The sequence below is a fragment of the Tenebrio molitor genome, chromosome 3 (assembly GCF_963966145.1).
Source record: "Tenebrio molitor chromosome 3, icTenMoli1.1, whole genome shotgun sequence".
Classification (NCBI taxonomy): Eukaryota; Metazoa; Arthropoda; class Insecta; order Coleoptera; family Tenebrionidae; genus Tenebrio; species Tenebrio molitor.
This window is the reverse complement of record NC_091048.1, coordinates 17,029,941-17,045,385: the sequence shown is the minus strand read 5'-3', so window position 1 is coordinate 17,045,385 and position 15,445 is coordinate 17,029,941. Positions and strand designations below refer to the sequence as shown.

The following is a 15,445-nucleotide window of genomic DNA, read 5'->3' as shown; positions in this document are numbered from 1 at the left end:
AACCGATTCAAAAGCTCAATTTACACCAAGACAATTTAAAATTATTTACATTATTTTGTCTTTCATTACACGTATTTGAAGTGTATATAATTGACAAATTAAATATAATGATTAAATGTCATGTATTTATCAATATAATGCTTCATTTATGCTTTACAAACTTACTATTCCTAATTACAGATTAGATGTGGCGGTGGCCATCAATGGCGTTGTACAGTGTAACCGCCATTTTATAACCTTGTTTGTGTAGTTGTGCTGATATGAAAATATAGACGCTTAATTAATTAAGCTAGCGTTTATTAATTAAGCAAGTGCAGTTTTATGGTAATAGGTGTGATAGCTTGTGTGGTAAGTTTTCGACGATTAATAATGCACGACTAGATATTAAGTATTCCGACAAAGAGCCTCCAGTTCGTATTTTCACGAGTCTTATCTCTTTGTGAGTGGGTGCATTTCATTAAATATTTGAGGAATGCACTTGTTGTTTTGTAATCTAAATTGAGGATTTCATAACTGGAGTGTTGCCCCAAGTATATTTTCATATTCAGTACCAGCGAAATTACATCCAATTATTAACCATTTTGAAGTAATTGAATATTTTCAATTCAGGTATAAACCTCTTTCGCCATGAGTTACATGCAGCAAAATCAAAACAGGCCCTGTAAGTATATTTCCTTTACATATTACACGTGAATAAGTGAACGTTTTTGTAACAGTGCCACAAGGGCATTTCCAACGCGCACCTTCTGATTTACCCATAATGTCTGCAAAAGAACAGACTCAAATGTGGCATCAGAACTCATACATGAGCGACTCCGGCATCCATTCCGGAGCCTCAACTCAAGTCCCTTCGATAAGTGGCAAGGATGAAGAAATGGATTTGTTCGACCTTGATACACATCGATTCACGCAAAATCACGATGAAATTAATCAGACTGGGCCACAAACAGTCCCCGCGACAATATTTCCAGAAACTTTGGATGAAGGTATTGAAATATCCTCACCACAATTTCAACAATGTGTACCCGAACCACAAAACGAATCAGTCAAACCAAATGCAGTCAATATAATGGACTATCAGGATGACACTGACTTGGTGACACATGCAATACCACAACTGACTAAATTGCTGAGTGATGAAGATCAAGTTGTGGTTTCACAAGCAGCTATGATGGTCCATCAACTATCTAAAAAAGAATCTTTTCGACATGCCATAATGAACAGTCCTGAAATGATGGATGCTCTAGTTTGTGCCGTATCAAACTCAAATGATCTGGAAACAACCAAAGGTGCCATAGGTACTATACATAAATTGTCCCATCACCGTCAAGGGCCTTTGGCCATTTTGAAAAGTGGCGGTGTTCCAGCATTGGTACAGCTTTTGAGTTCACAAGTTGAAAGTGTGCTTTTCTTTGCGATTACCACTTTACACAATTTACTGTTGCATCAAGAAGAAGCGAAAGTTGCTGTCAGACATGCTGGTGGTCTGCAGAAATTAGTGACACTCTTGAGGAGGAATAATGTCAATTTTTTGACAATTGTTACTGATTGCTTGCAAATTCTAGCCTATGGAAATCAAGAAAGCAAATTGATCATACTTGCATCACAGGGTTCAAGTGAATTGGTCAGAATTATGCGAACTTACGACTATGAAAAGTTGCTGTGGACCACGTCGCGTGCATTGAAGGTAAGTTCCAATAGATGTTGGGTTGAACCAAAAGTTTGTTCGCTTTTCGGACCAAAAATAGTTTTTTACTCCTATTACATTTTTTGTATGTACTCCTATTATACAGTGAAATTTTTTTTATCAATGAACGATAGGGATTTACATGGTACAAACTTTATTTCGTGTTAATGGTTTTTCTACTGCTCTTTTCAGAATTATTCTTTTGCAGACTTTTAGCTTACTTAATTTTTTACAAGCTCTGATAGTTTTTTTTTTTTTAATATTACATTACATTATAGTATATTAAAGAACGAGTTTTATAAGGGTTGATTTGGCGCACGAGTCCCAGGTGTAGAAAACGACCCGTAGGGGAGTTTTCTATGGGATGAGTGCGCCAATACCCTTATAAAACCAGTTTTTTATGTTATTTTTTTAGAATTTGCCCCCTTGTTTTAATTTTTAAATAAAAAAAATAAATTTTCAAGTTCTAGGGGATTTCGTATTAATTGGTAATTCAAGGTAACGGATGCAACTACATCTGCAACCAAGGAGTATAGAATAATAGGGAGGGGACATAAGCTAGCTTATGGGCGCGGTAAATTGAAGCGGTGAGGGACAAGGAAACGGGCGCAATTTTATGCAACCCGTGACGTACGCCCCAGTCAACACTACTTGAGATGTTGGGAATTAATAGTAAAACTGCAGGAAAATAAAACACTATATTTTTTTTTTTGCATCACAAATACAGGGTGATTTACGAGGAATAATGAGCCCGACGGAATAGAAAATGCAACCCACAATACATTGCAACAAAAAGCCGGACATCGAAACGGTAAATGTCCGGGTTTTGCTCCTGATGAATTGCGGGTTGCATTTTCTATTCCGTCGGGCTCATTATTCCTCGTAAATCACCCTGTATATTCAGAGTATGAGAAACTAGAAAACCACATTAAATATCACAACGCAACTGATTTTATTCACTTTCTTGGGGCGTACTAATAGCAGACATGCGCATTAAGGTGGCTTCACTCGACCGGCCGTATGTCCCCTCCCTATTATTCTATACTCCTTGTCTGCAACAGATGTTAAAAAGTAGAGTTTGAACATTAATATTGGAAGTTTTTTGGTGTAATACACTGAAATATTGATAAAAATTTCATTAAAGTACAGTGTACTTTTATAAAGCCATAAACGACTCCTACTGACTAACGTTTATAGACGTATTATAAACGCAAATTCTAATAATATATTAAAAGACAAGTTTCATAAGACCAGTCTTGAAGCACGAATTCAAGATTAAAAAACGAGTGGCGTAGCCACGAGTTATTTTAAAGAATGAGTGCTTCTAGGTCTTATGAAACGAGTTTTTTATACTATTTTTTGTAATTTGCCCTTTTTAAGTCGTTTTTAAACAAAAATGTTTACTTTCTTCGATTTAGGGATTTTTGTGGCGGTTGGTAATGTCTTAATTGTAAAAGTGAAAATTTGATCAAGTCTTCAAAGTCGCCTTTTGTTTTATCCAAATTCTGTCACAAAACACGCATATAGACGATAATCTTTCATGTACGCCCGCTGAAATACGTGAAATTGCCAAAAATACGGTCGCGAATTTGTTGCCTGATAAATCCTGATAAATAATTCTTTGCACATTTTGTAATTTAAACTGACACGCATGACGGATCAAGCTATGCCAACCTAAAAATTTTCGTAAAATGTTCCGTGAAATAATGGCTATAAGGACATCCCAGATGATGACGTCGCGTTCGTTAATATGTCTATTAGAGAATCAAAATGGAGGCAAATTACAAAAAAATAATTAAACAAGTTTAACCCATTTTTAAATTAACAGTAGGCTTTGTCCATTGACATTAAAATAAATTATTAAAAACATTTCCCAATTCGAAAGATAAAAAAGGACCCATGAAAACAATACTACATATTCTGTAATGTAAGAGGTGGACAAATATTTTGCTATTTTAAATGCTTGAACTGTTTGCCAAAAGCGTTAAACAGTAACCTAATCGGTCTCGAAAATTGTCGAATAATAAAATTAATGAAATAATTAATAGTGGTCCAATAATGTGCACCCTCCAAATTCCTGCCCATAAACTCACCTTTTGGGAGTTTTGGGGCCATTGTATGCGTGTTTCTTGAAAAAGAAAAAGCTAGCAGAACTTGCAAAGAATTAAGTACTATTGCGACCAAAAAATTTCGTCCACCCATTTCCTGCCTGGGGGTAGTTTAACTTTTATTGTCATTATGATTGACGTTTGCAAATTACAGTTTGAAATTTATTACTGTCACCTGTCACTCCCAAGAACATTGATAGAATATGTCAACATGTGAAGTGAGGTTATTCGTTCCTAAAGGCTGCTTTAGAGCATACATGAGTGGAATGACTGTTGTGGACGAAATTTTTTGTCCGCCATACGGGCCTATTCTGTAAGACACTTAGTTAAAAGTTAAACGTTAAAACAACAGTTAAAAATTCTTTACCCATTGCGCTATGCTCTAAGTTAAAATTTTAACCAAAAGTCGTTAAAATTTAAGTTGCTAACTTTTAGCGGCGTTCGCAATGAATATTCTTTTTTCTACCGGAGTTTGGAAAACTTTAACATTGTAATACTCATTTGAGTTAGGAAAAGTGAAAAATTTCCTACTAAGGGCGGAAATAATATTTCAACACTAAAAGTTCAATTTTGGTCGTTTCTTGGGATATGTAACGTAAAAAGTGGTATTTAATTGAGAGAAAAGCTTAAACGCCTTCACAATTTTTCATTAATAAATTGTTTCTCTATGGTAACGAAAGTAGGACAATTTTGATTTCGCTTTTTAATTTAGAAATAATTAATAAAATATCCAAATTTTATGTATTTTCCAAACTCCAGTAGAAAAAATCATGTGTGCAATACGTACAATGAGGGACTTGGAATCCTGGGCAGTCTGCTATTGTCATTTCAAAAAGTGTCAATGTAAATGCACCTTTACTCTGTCATTATGATTGATATTTTCAAAAAAACTGTCAAATTAACTTAAGCTTGGTTATGAGTAGCTAAGGTATGGTTTAGAAATTTTGACACCTCTGCCCAGTTTTCCGTGTCCCCAATAGTAGGAAATCCATTTTTTCCGTATACGGCATGTTTTTGATCTCGACTATCGTCTCGATCAAAAATCCCATGCCTAATACGGAAAAAAATTGAATTCCCTAACTTATTGCACAAATAGCTATTACTGCATGAATTGGAAAGAAGGCGACAAATGTAAGTACTATTCCGGACACGGAATCTTGGCCACAACTGACATTTAACTGACAAATATGTGTGAACTGGCCTTTATTGAATATAAGTCAACTTTTGACTCGATAATGCTATTTCCCTGCTTTTTTGATGTCACAACAAAAACTTCTTAATGACACTAATGATTGGTTTACATATTTTTTTTTAGAAATGTCAAAAACATGTTGGCCAAGATTCCGTGTCCGGAATAGTACATATACCGCGAGAAATCGCGACTTCTAATTAAATTAAATTGTAGAAATTTTATACAGTGTGTATCAAAACGACCGCACCAACTACTTGTAATCGTATAAAGTAGTGAGAGGAACGTCAAAAAAAAATAATACAAATGTTCTCCTGATGCTTTTTTGTTTTTTCTTATTTTTCGAAATTTTGATTTTTTTTGTTGACATATACAAGCACATGATTAATTGACTAAGATTTATTCAAAAATTGTGTAAAAAAAATTTTAAATTTCGGTTTTTAAAAAGGCAAACGAACTAAAAGAAAACTAATTTAATTAGTGAATGTTATTGCAATTGAACCAATACTCCGTCTAATGTACCTAATTGGAACAAAAAAATTTTTTTTTCAACATTTTTGATTAAAATTTTCTAAATTTAACACGCTGTAACTTTTAATTGAAGCTGGGAAAAAAATGTTTTCCAATTTTTTTTATATTCTTCTCCCTGTATTCTGTACAACTGCTAATAGTTGGTGCGTTCGTTTTATACTGTATACCTAACTAATTATTGATAAGGTATACAGGCTGATTCACGTAGCCCGTTCAATAGAAACTTTCTGATTTCCCCAAATCATATTAATATGAAAATTGGTATTTGACTATAATCGATTACTTCAAGTTCAAATGAAATATTTTCAAAATGGTGGCACTTCCGGAAATACCGGAAATCGACGCCATCTTTATTCTTTTAAATGGAAAAGCCTCATTTTACTTCACATTTCGATTCTACGTTAAATTTTGAGTTTAGAACGTCTTTTTGTCAACACTTATCTGTCATCGTTTTTGACCTATGTCATCTTTTTTGCAAAAAAGCGAGGTTGCAGGGCTTCATCAACAAATTTATAACTCTTGAACCATTTGAAATAAATAATAGATTTTTTTTAGTTGAATTCCTAAAGACCTGGCCGATCTTTTCCGCCATTAGGGAAATTTTTTTAATGTTTCATACGCCTACTGAAATTTTTCAAAATTGCTAATCAAAAAATGTCAAAAACTTCATTTTTTTAAATGGCAACCACCATTTGTGACACTAGATATAAATGTAAAATTTAATTCTAAGCCTACTTTTATTAACATTGTGTATGCCTATTCCCAGCCGTTTTGGCGTAATTTCGATTTTTTGAGTAAAATATTGTTTTTTTTTTTATCAAACAATTGTTTTATTTGAATTTTTATTCAAAAATCACATGCAATAAACAGTAAATAACAACGAAATAATAAAAAATAAACAAATTAACAAAAAAATATTTTCAATGAATTCATTTACATTAAAATATTTTTTTGTTAATTTGCTTATTTTTTATTGTTTTGTTGTTATCTAATATTTATTGCAATGCTATTTTTAAATAAAAATTCAAATAAAACAATTGATTATAGAAAATAATATTTTATTCAAAAAATTGAAATTACGCCTAAACGGCTGCAAATAGGCATACATAATGTTAATAAAAGTGGCCTTAAAATTTAATTTTACATTTATATCTAGTATCAGAAACGGTACTTGCCATTTAAAAAAATGAAGTTTTCGACATTTTTTGAACATCAATTTAAAAAAATTGCAGTAGGCGTATGAAACATAAAAAAAATGTCGTTGATAGCGCAAAAAGCGGCCAAATCTCTGGAAAGTCAGTAAAGTAAAAATAAATTATTTATTTCTGATGGTTCAGGAATTATACATTTTTTAATGAAGCCCTGCAACCTCACTTTTTTGCAAAAAAGATGACATAGGTCAACAACGATGACAGATAAGTATTGACAAAAACACGTACTAAACTCAAAAGTTAACGTAGAATCGAAATGTGAAGTCAAAATGGGGCCTTGCTATTTAAAAAAACAAAGATGGCATCGATTTCCGGTATTTCCGGAAGTGCCGCCATTTTGAAAATATTTCATTTGAACTTGGAGTAGTCGGTTATAGTCAACTACCAATTTTCATATTAATATGATTTTGGGAAATCAAAAAGTTTCTAATGAACGGGCTACGTGAATCAGCCTGTATTTGAGAATTAAAAAAAAAATTTTAATAAATAAGGCCGTAACAGTTTTATTAGTTTTCTGAAATTAACTGTTAATTTACCTATAAAGTTTTTACACAAAATGAATCTGTATCTGCTAGCGCATCAAACCCTGGTGGCACAATTACAAATTTTGACTTAGTTAGCTAAATAATTCGCTTTTTTGTTTAAACTCAAACCAGACGCGTGATTTATAGCACAATAGTATAATTTCCAACAAAAGGTATTGCCGACCGTTTTAAACCTTTTTGCCATAAAATTGACAGTTTCCATTGTCACCTAAATTTACGACAGCACAAGTAGCAGGTCATAAATAAAAATGATTTTGAAAGTTGAAATGTAAAACTGCGTTTAATTCAAAATCTAATGTTTTTTTTCGCTGATTTCGTAAATAATTATAGGAAGTGAATCTGGAGGTAGGTTAGTATAAAAATCAGAATTTGACTTTTTGGTTGAAATTTACATTTTTTTTTTTTTTGGCTTTGTAAGTGAAAAATTATCAAAAAATTATGAAATGTACCTTACCAATAGCCAGGTAAGTGTGAAAAATTTCGACAATTTTATTTAATTAGAAGTCGCGATTTCTCGCGTGCGCGTATACGATGCCCCACCCTGTACAATATACAGGGTGTAGAATGAATTTTGGTACATAGGCACTCTACGTGCAATAGTGAGAATCCTCTGATATTGGCTCCCCTAATTATTTTCCCACAAAACCTTAAACACAAAAGTTGTAGCGTAAAAAAATGTACCTAAATCCTTTTCTAATTATTTTCTAACACCTTCTGGTTCTGTTAGACCAGAATCATTAAGTATTAAAAATCTACCAATAAAATATTAATAGCACTAATAGCCATGACTCCCGACATCAATAAAGTTCATTTTTTGACAAACGTAACGAGTTTGCTGATTACTCAAAGAATGAACTCTTTTAACAAAGAAGAAAGAGTTAACTTCGTAAAATGATATTACTCCGCATTGTCTTTTAGAGAAAAGCAAGCAACATTTCCTGTATTCTATGCGGAGTGACCTATTCCGTATGACATGTCATACATTGTCATCTTTGGTTGTCACCTCGGTTACACTTTCCAGCTTTTGCTATTTTGACTTTTTACTTTTACACGTGAAGTGCCTATGTACCAAAATCCATTCTACACCCGGTATAACATATTTGAGTTGATACCTACCAATTACTTTCATTTATACAGTGAGAGGCAAAAGTAACGCAACAATTCGATAAATCATAAACTGTTGAGTTTTGAAAAAAAAAAACAAAAACAGGTCGATTTTTAATTTCAATTTCATGTTTATTGACGTAACATATATTATATAGGGTTTTCCTTGTCAAAGTAATGACGTCATCATCTATTTTTTTAAATAACAACGTATATTTATTCGTCATTTTGATAGGTCTTTTAACTGTCAATATGACAGTGTAAAATTTTAACCCCTTACATTTAAAAAACTTGAGAAAAAAATTGTTTCTTTATTAGTGATTAATTTATTAACTAGTTAGTACCGAAAGGCATTGCTATTAGGTCAGTATCATTTGAGCTTGAAGAAATTATTAATCAACAGGAAATGAAATAAGACAAGCAGGATTTTTCTAAAGTAATTTTTTTGTTTGTTTGATTATTGTTGAAAACCTTCAAATGATACTAGTTGCTCTGTGATTTCAATTTGTTTTTTTGGTTGTTTGGGGAGCCCGTTTCTTCTTTGCTTGATCCTTTTCACACATTTTGCTAAATGTTGGGTGGCATTGTATTATTTATAATAAACGTTTTTCTTACCCATACCAATGTAGTCTGCAACAATTAGTTGAAGTTAGGTATAATTTTGCAAATAATTGTTTGACTGTTGTTCTTCCAGCTGACAATGACTTACGACGTTGCCATATGCATTTGTACGCTTCCGTGCCTGAATTCATTCTTCAAAATAACCGAGCCGTTAAAATAATGCATTTTAGCCTACCCGTTAATAATTTGTCTTACAGAATAGAATTTTGGTTATTTGTAAATCAGGTTGTTAAAAATTAATTTATTAGCGGATGGTTAAAATTAACAAAAGCTACAGAATAGGCCCGATAGTAATCTAAAAGTCTGTAAAAAATAATTAGCAGTAGAAAAACCATTAACGCAATAGTTATTTGTATATCAAGGATGCGAAATCGTACTTTGACGAACCGAGAGAAAAATTGTCGCCAAGGCCGCTTTGCAGCCGAGGCTAGACAATCTCGAGATCGTCAAAGGATTTTGTAGCCAAGGTGTACACAACATTTTGTGTGCAACCCGAAAATTTGTAATTATAAAATGGACAAGTAAAATTTCCTTCATTGTCAATAAAAATTAAGTCAGCCTACATGTCGCTATGGAAACGACATAAATAAAACAATTTACTTTGAGAAAAATTGCAAAAATGTGCGAAGAAAATTACGATGTTTCATTTCCGTGTACTCATCCAAAGTTAAAAAAATATTATAAATTGTGCACTGTCGCATTTGAAACCTGAAAAATCGAAACGGCAATATGAAAAATGTTACAGTGACTTTGAGACTGATGTAACAAGAAGAATGTGAAAACCGTGTCTCACAATGTTGTACTGGCTTACCTATTTATTGGAATTTATTTATTGTGGAAGGTAAATGTTAAGTTCTGTTATGCTAGGTTGTATCATCTGCTCCTTTTTAGGTTATTTTAATCGTGGAAATACCAAGAGCCGTGCAAAGACACAAATAAACCAAAATGTCTGTTTATGACATTCAGGAAATGTTACGAGATATTTCTCTTTTTGATCGATGAAAAATTAACCAAAATGAACCTAATTCACATGTGTATGTTTTATATAGATAATAGATTGATAATGGGGATCTTTCTTATCGACTCCTTCTCATGCGGCTGTCTCATTTGAAATTGGCGGAAATTTCAAACCGGATGAAAGTTCTGTACTAATAGTGGCCGTTCGTGACACAAAATCAAACTTTAACTGTAACCAATCCAGATTTTGTAAGATTACACCGGAAATATGCAGATAGATATGTTGTAATTGTGATAACTGATAATAAATAAATATAAAAATTACTTTTACTTTTACGGCCGTCGTCAAGGCAACGGCTGCGAAATTCAATTTCGCGGCCTGTTGTAGGCACGCGAAGTGCTCATTTCGCGTACGGTTGCACACAAAATAAAGTTTATACATACCATGTAAATCCTTATGATTCATTGATATCTTCTCTAGATTTAGACGTTTTTTCTTTAATGTTTTAACAAGGTGCCATCAGAAATCAAAAACCAGCCACAATAACTTTTTCCAACTGACTAGGCAGGTATTCATAATGGTACACATCTGCAATACTTTTTTGTGAATTGTCATTACATAGTAATATCCCGAGTGCATGTCAAGTTGCCGATAATTGCGAAGCGCCCACTCCAGAAAATTATCGACAATTTGACATGCCCGAGGGGTATTAGGAGGACTACGAGTATTTCCCCAACAATATTTACCCAAATGTTATTTTTATGAAAAAGTAGCAAGCAAAAATAAAATTCGGTATTTGGACCACAAAGTTTGCACTCGTGCAAATTATCACCTAATTTGACTCTGATTGGATGATTTTTGAAAATTACCTATTTATATGAAATAGCTGAAAAAGTTTTAGTGAATGATTCCAATCCCGTCAAACATCGAAAATTAGTTATTTATTAAGCATTTTCAGTGAAAAAATAGAGTCTCACGTTGCATATTGTTAGATATTATTCATTGAAAGTTGTAAATGACTCACTTTTTGTAATCTGTCGCTAATTTTTATAAAAAGAAATACGACTCGAAAAATGTCTTTATTGCAATGACATCGTCGTACTGATTTATGTGGGTAACTTTATTTTTTCGAATGACTGACCAGCGGAAGACTTCTTTTGTGGTGCGCCTATAGTACCGTGCAATAAAAAAAGAGTGTGTGCTTAAGACCGCACGACAGAAGTGAAAACTTCTATGACGCCCGTTATTGATTGCGTGTTGCGAATGATCTTCATAGGGCCGGTTGTATAAAGCTTAGTTAACATCGTGTCAGCTAACAGTGCAATTTGATTGGGTGATTCAAATCCAATGTTAAATATCCCCCAATCAGATCGCTTGACATTATGTTAACTTTAACAACGAACTTAATATCGCTTTATACAACCGGGCCTTTGTGTGTTGCGAACGATTTTAACGTGTCGCATGAAACTAATTCACTGCCCGGGAATAAAATGTATGTGGTGCGCCTAAAGAAGTTTCCACTTCAAAAAAATCAAGTAAGCTATAACTATGGTGTCATAGTTTGAATATTGTCAAATACACTACATAATGTGATTTAAAGACAACAGCAGTTTTTTATCGTCACTCTAAAGATGACAGCTTTGCTGTTGAAGCGCGCGTAAGCTTTAACTTTAATGAAAAAGAATGTTTTTCCAAAAGACAATATTATGTGACGTCATATGCCATGTGCTACCGGATTCTGGGCAACCTTTATAAGCGTTCTTATACCGGGTGAGATGAGTTTTATCGTCAGCACGATTAACCCTATTAAAAAATTAGTAAAAATTAAGAAACTTTAGGGTTACATTCCCTTGATATAAGACTTCAAATGTGCGTAATCAATTTTCACTTATCACTAAATTTAGAGCCATAAAATTTAAAAAATCGATTTTGAGCAAAAAAAAATTTTTTTTCGTACACGCTCATAATTCACAATTAATTCAAAGAACACATTTACGAAATTCGCATCAAAAGAAAATTATTCGTTTTTGAATTATTCCAATTTTAACATTAAGAGCGAAAAATGACCAAGATTTACAACTGCAGTGTCATAAATAAATATCTCATTGTTGGGAACATCTGTTGACCACTTTTCTAGTAATTTTTAAGTCCCTAAAGGGTATCATAAATAACCTACGTCAACTTCTTTTGTGGAACTGACCGCCCAATTTAATAATAAATCATAGCTAAATTTTAGGCTTTAATATCAAATTCCGTTTATTTCAAAAACCGGTGATGTTTTCATGATTTCAATGACACCAAATTTTTCCTGAATGTTTGAAAGGACTCTCAGTGAAAAATTATGTAAATTAATGTAGCAGTTATTGAATTAAAACAAAATCTTTACCTGTTTTATTAAAAATTTTGAAATTTTTACAGACTGTTCTAGAGTGATACACAATCATTCCTGAATTTTTTGAGAATTTTAAATTGATTAGAAGTGGATGTTTTCGCACTGACGATAAAACTCATCTCACCCGGTACAATTGCAATGTTTTTCTGCGTTTGTAATGAAAATAAGAGACAATTGAAAGTGTTTTTATGAATATTTCCGCGCAAGAGTTGTGTAACCACGTTTTAAGTGAAAATAGTTTGAAATTAAATGATTGATTATTATTATTGTAATGGCACTTCAAAATTTGGCACGTTTTTGAGATGCTGTTATTTTTGAGCTGTATACTTTTGACGAGAGATGTTTGGCAATGGTACTGTTACAAAAGTGTCAACAAATTGTTTTGTGTTATTTTAATTCACCAGTTTATGGAGAATGAGTTTTATATCGTTTTTGGTTGTACCAACAGAAGTCTGAGGAAAAATAATAAAAAGCGTTTTTCGTTTCTTTGGGCGAGATGGAAGGAGTAGAGATATTTCTGAGGCTATCAAGCAGCGGAAATCTTTGATAAAAACTCTAAAAAAGATAATGGGGCATATTCTGTAACTGCTCCGCTAAATTTTAAAGGCAGTTAAATTAAGTTGTCATAGCAATGACCAATCAGGGCTTGAAAAGATAATGGGGCGTATTCTGTAACTGCTCCGCTAAATTTTAAAGGCAGTTAAATTAAGTTGTCATAGCAATGACCAATCAGGGCTTGAAATTTTAAAGGGGCGTATTCTGTAATTTTTAAAGGGGCTTTAAAATTTTACCGCCCTTTAAAATTCAAAATTTCAAGCCCTGATTGGCCATTGCTATGACAACTTAATTTAACGTTGAATTAAACTAGACGAATTTACGAAATTTTAACCTCATCCTTAGTTATTTTATTGCCATTTCAAGAATCTGACCCATCTTTTTAACATTAATATGTATTTTTATTCTTAGGTTTTGTCTGTTTGCTCGAGTAACAAGCCCGCAATCATAGAATCGGGTGGTCTGTTAGCCTTGGGAAAACACTTGCGCAATCCAAGTCTTCGTTTGGTCCAAAATTGTCTCTGGACATTGCGCAATTTATCAGATGCGGCAACAAAAGTGAACGGATTGGACGACTTGCTTCTCTCCTTAGTTGAGTCTCTCAGCTCCAAAGACATCCAAGTTGTCACATGTGCCTCAGGAATACTATCCAACTTAACATGTAACAACGAATGGAATAAGAAAGTTGTTTATGAAATCGGCGGTATAGATGCTGTCATTCGCACGATTCTAATTGCGAAGGATCGCGAAGAAATAACCGACCCCCTAGTTTGCACACTGAGACATTTAACATCGAAGAGTGGATTTTCGGACGGAGCCAGAAGAGACATCATCGAAAATAATGGCGTCCAGGTTATCATAAAATTGTTAAATTCACCGTGCAGCTGGCCGTTGGTTAAAGCTTTGATCGGTCTCATACGAAACTTGGCACTTTACCCGAGCAACATCGGTCCTTTGAGAGAATGCGGAGCCGTCCACCACCTGATACAGCTTCTGATGCGCGGCTTTCAAGACATTCAAAAGGTAAAATATGATCAGACTTTCGACATTTTTATGATTGCCGCATTATAGAGAGGTAACGGACCTCAAAAGCCCTCAACTGGGGTCCGAATGGAGGAAATCGTCGAAGGAACAGTTAACACGTTGCAAATACTATCACGTGATTCCTACACGAGAACGATAATTCGCCAACAAATGGTCATACCAATTTTCGTGCAATTGCTTTATAATGACATCGAGAATATTCAACGTGCCGCAGCAGCGGTACTCAGCGAACTGTCAGTCGATAAGGAAGGAACTGATATGATAGAGCAAGAAGGTGTAACGACGGTTCTGACGGAGCTTCTTCAGTCTCGCAATGAAGGTACTGGGATCGATGAAATAACAAAACTTACAATTTGAACCTGTTCAAGGTGTTGCTTCGTACGCTTCTGCAATATTGTACAAGATAAACGAGGAAAAGGCGCAAAACTGTTCGAAACGTTCTTCATCAACAATGAGTTCGCTTTTCCAGGAAGAAAACATATGGAATTCTGAATTTGAAATGGTTGCAGAGCTGCAAGTAAGGAACCGAATTATTTTAACTTTTTAATTTGTTACTTTGGACGTGAGTTATTTTACGAAGTGCTTGTTTTAGTGTAGATTTGCACTGTTTTCTTTATTTTTGTTTTGCATTTTTTTATTGGTTATTTTAGGAAATTTTGAGTTCTGACCAAACCTACAGTAGTGTTTATAATCAAGAAACAACCGGTGTGCACAACAATCACGGTAGTCAACCTTTTCAGCAGCAAGGTAATTTTGACAGTAGCGCAACAAATATAAAAAGCAATTTCTGATTTTATTAGTGTCAGTTGCATGTGCTTACCAAGCATGATTTTTAGACATTCTCTATCACAGTCATTACAGACCAAAAACGGATAGTTACTGTAAGTTTTTGTAGGATTTAACCAGGTACCAGTAGAGATGTCTGGACTAGAAATTGGCGCACACAACAACGGAAATGGTCCTAATTACACTGCATTATTAGACGCCATGGACGTGACCATGGTCGAAGATTCTGATTTAAATTACAATATTAACCAGTTGCCTTCCACTCCACAGGATAATCAAGCCACCGAATGGTATGATACCACTATTTTAAAAACTGAATTTTAGTTTACTTCAGTTACATCCATTTGTGATAAGTAATTTATTGCATGCTTTGTAAAAACTGCTATCTGAGAGACTTAAAACAACAGCAATATGTTATATTTTTCATATAATTTCATAGTATTACGGTTCGTTGTATTCCTATAATTTTAGAGTTAAGTAGGATTAACTTTTATGTGACGACCACGTAGATTTGAGTAGCAATAATGTTCTAGACAGCCTTTAGATTTACTTAATCGTAAGTAAAGATAATTATTTATTTTATTACGTAATATTGTAATTATAACTGCTTATTTTAAAAGGAGCTGTTAGCACTGCCTTTCATTTATATGTTCTTATGTTAAAAATAAAATATTTAATCCTAATTGATTATAATTCAATCATCATACTATCCTT

General features: G+C 33.5%; 1 protein-coding gene across 1 annotated transcript; it reads left to right on the top strand.

The window, feature by feature from the left end:
- Nucleotides 1-125: 125 nt before the first annotated feature.
- LOC138126740 (armadillo segment polarity protein-like) lies at nt 126-15,414 on the top strand. The gene is made up of 8 exons (XM_069042515.1): nt 126-348; nt 610-661; nt 717-1,687; nt 13,313-13,924; nt 13,973-14,264; nt 14,314-14,462; nt 14,596-14,692; nt 14,841-15,414. The coding sequence occupies exons 2-8, from the start codon at nt 628-630 to the stop codon at nt 15,053-15,055; spliced, it is 2,370 nt and encodes a 789-aa protein (XP_068898616.1). The 5' UTR covers nt 126-348; nt 610-627; the 3' UTR covers nt 15,056-15,414.
- The last annotated feature ends 31 nt before the right edge of the window (nt 15,415-15,445 follow it).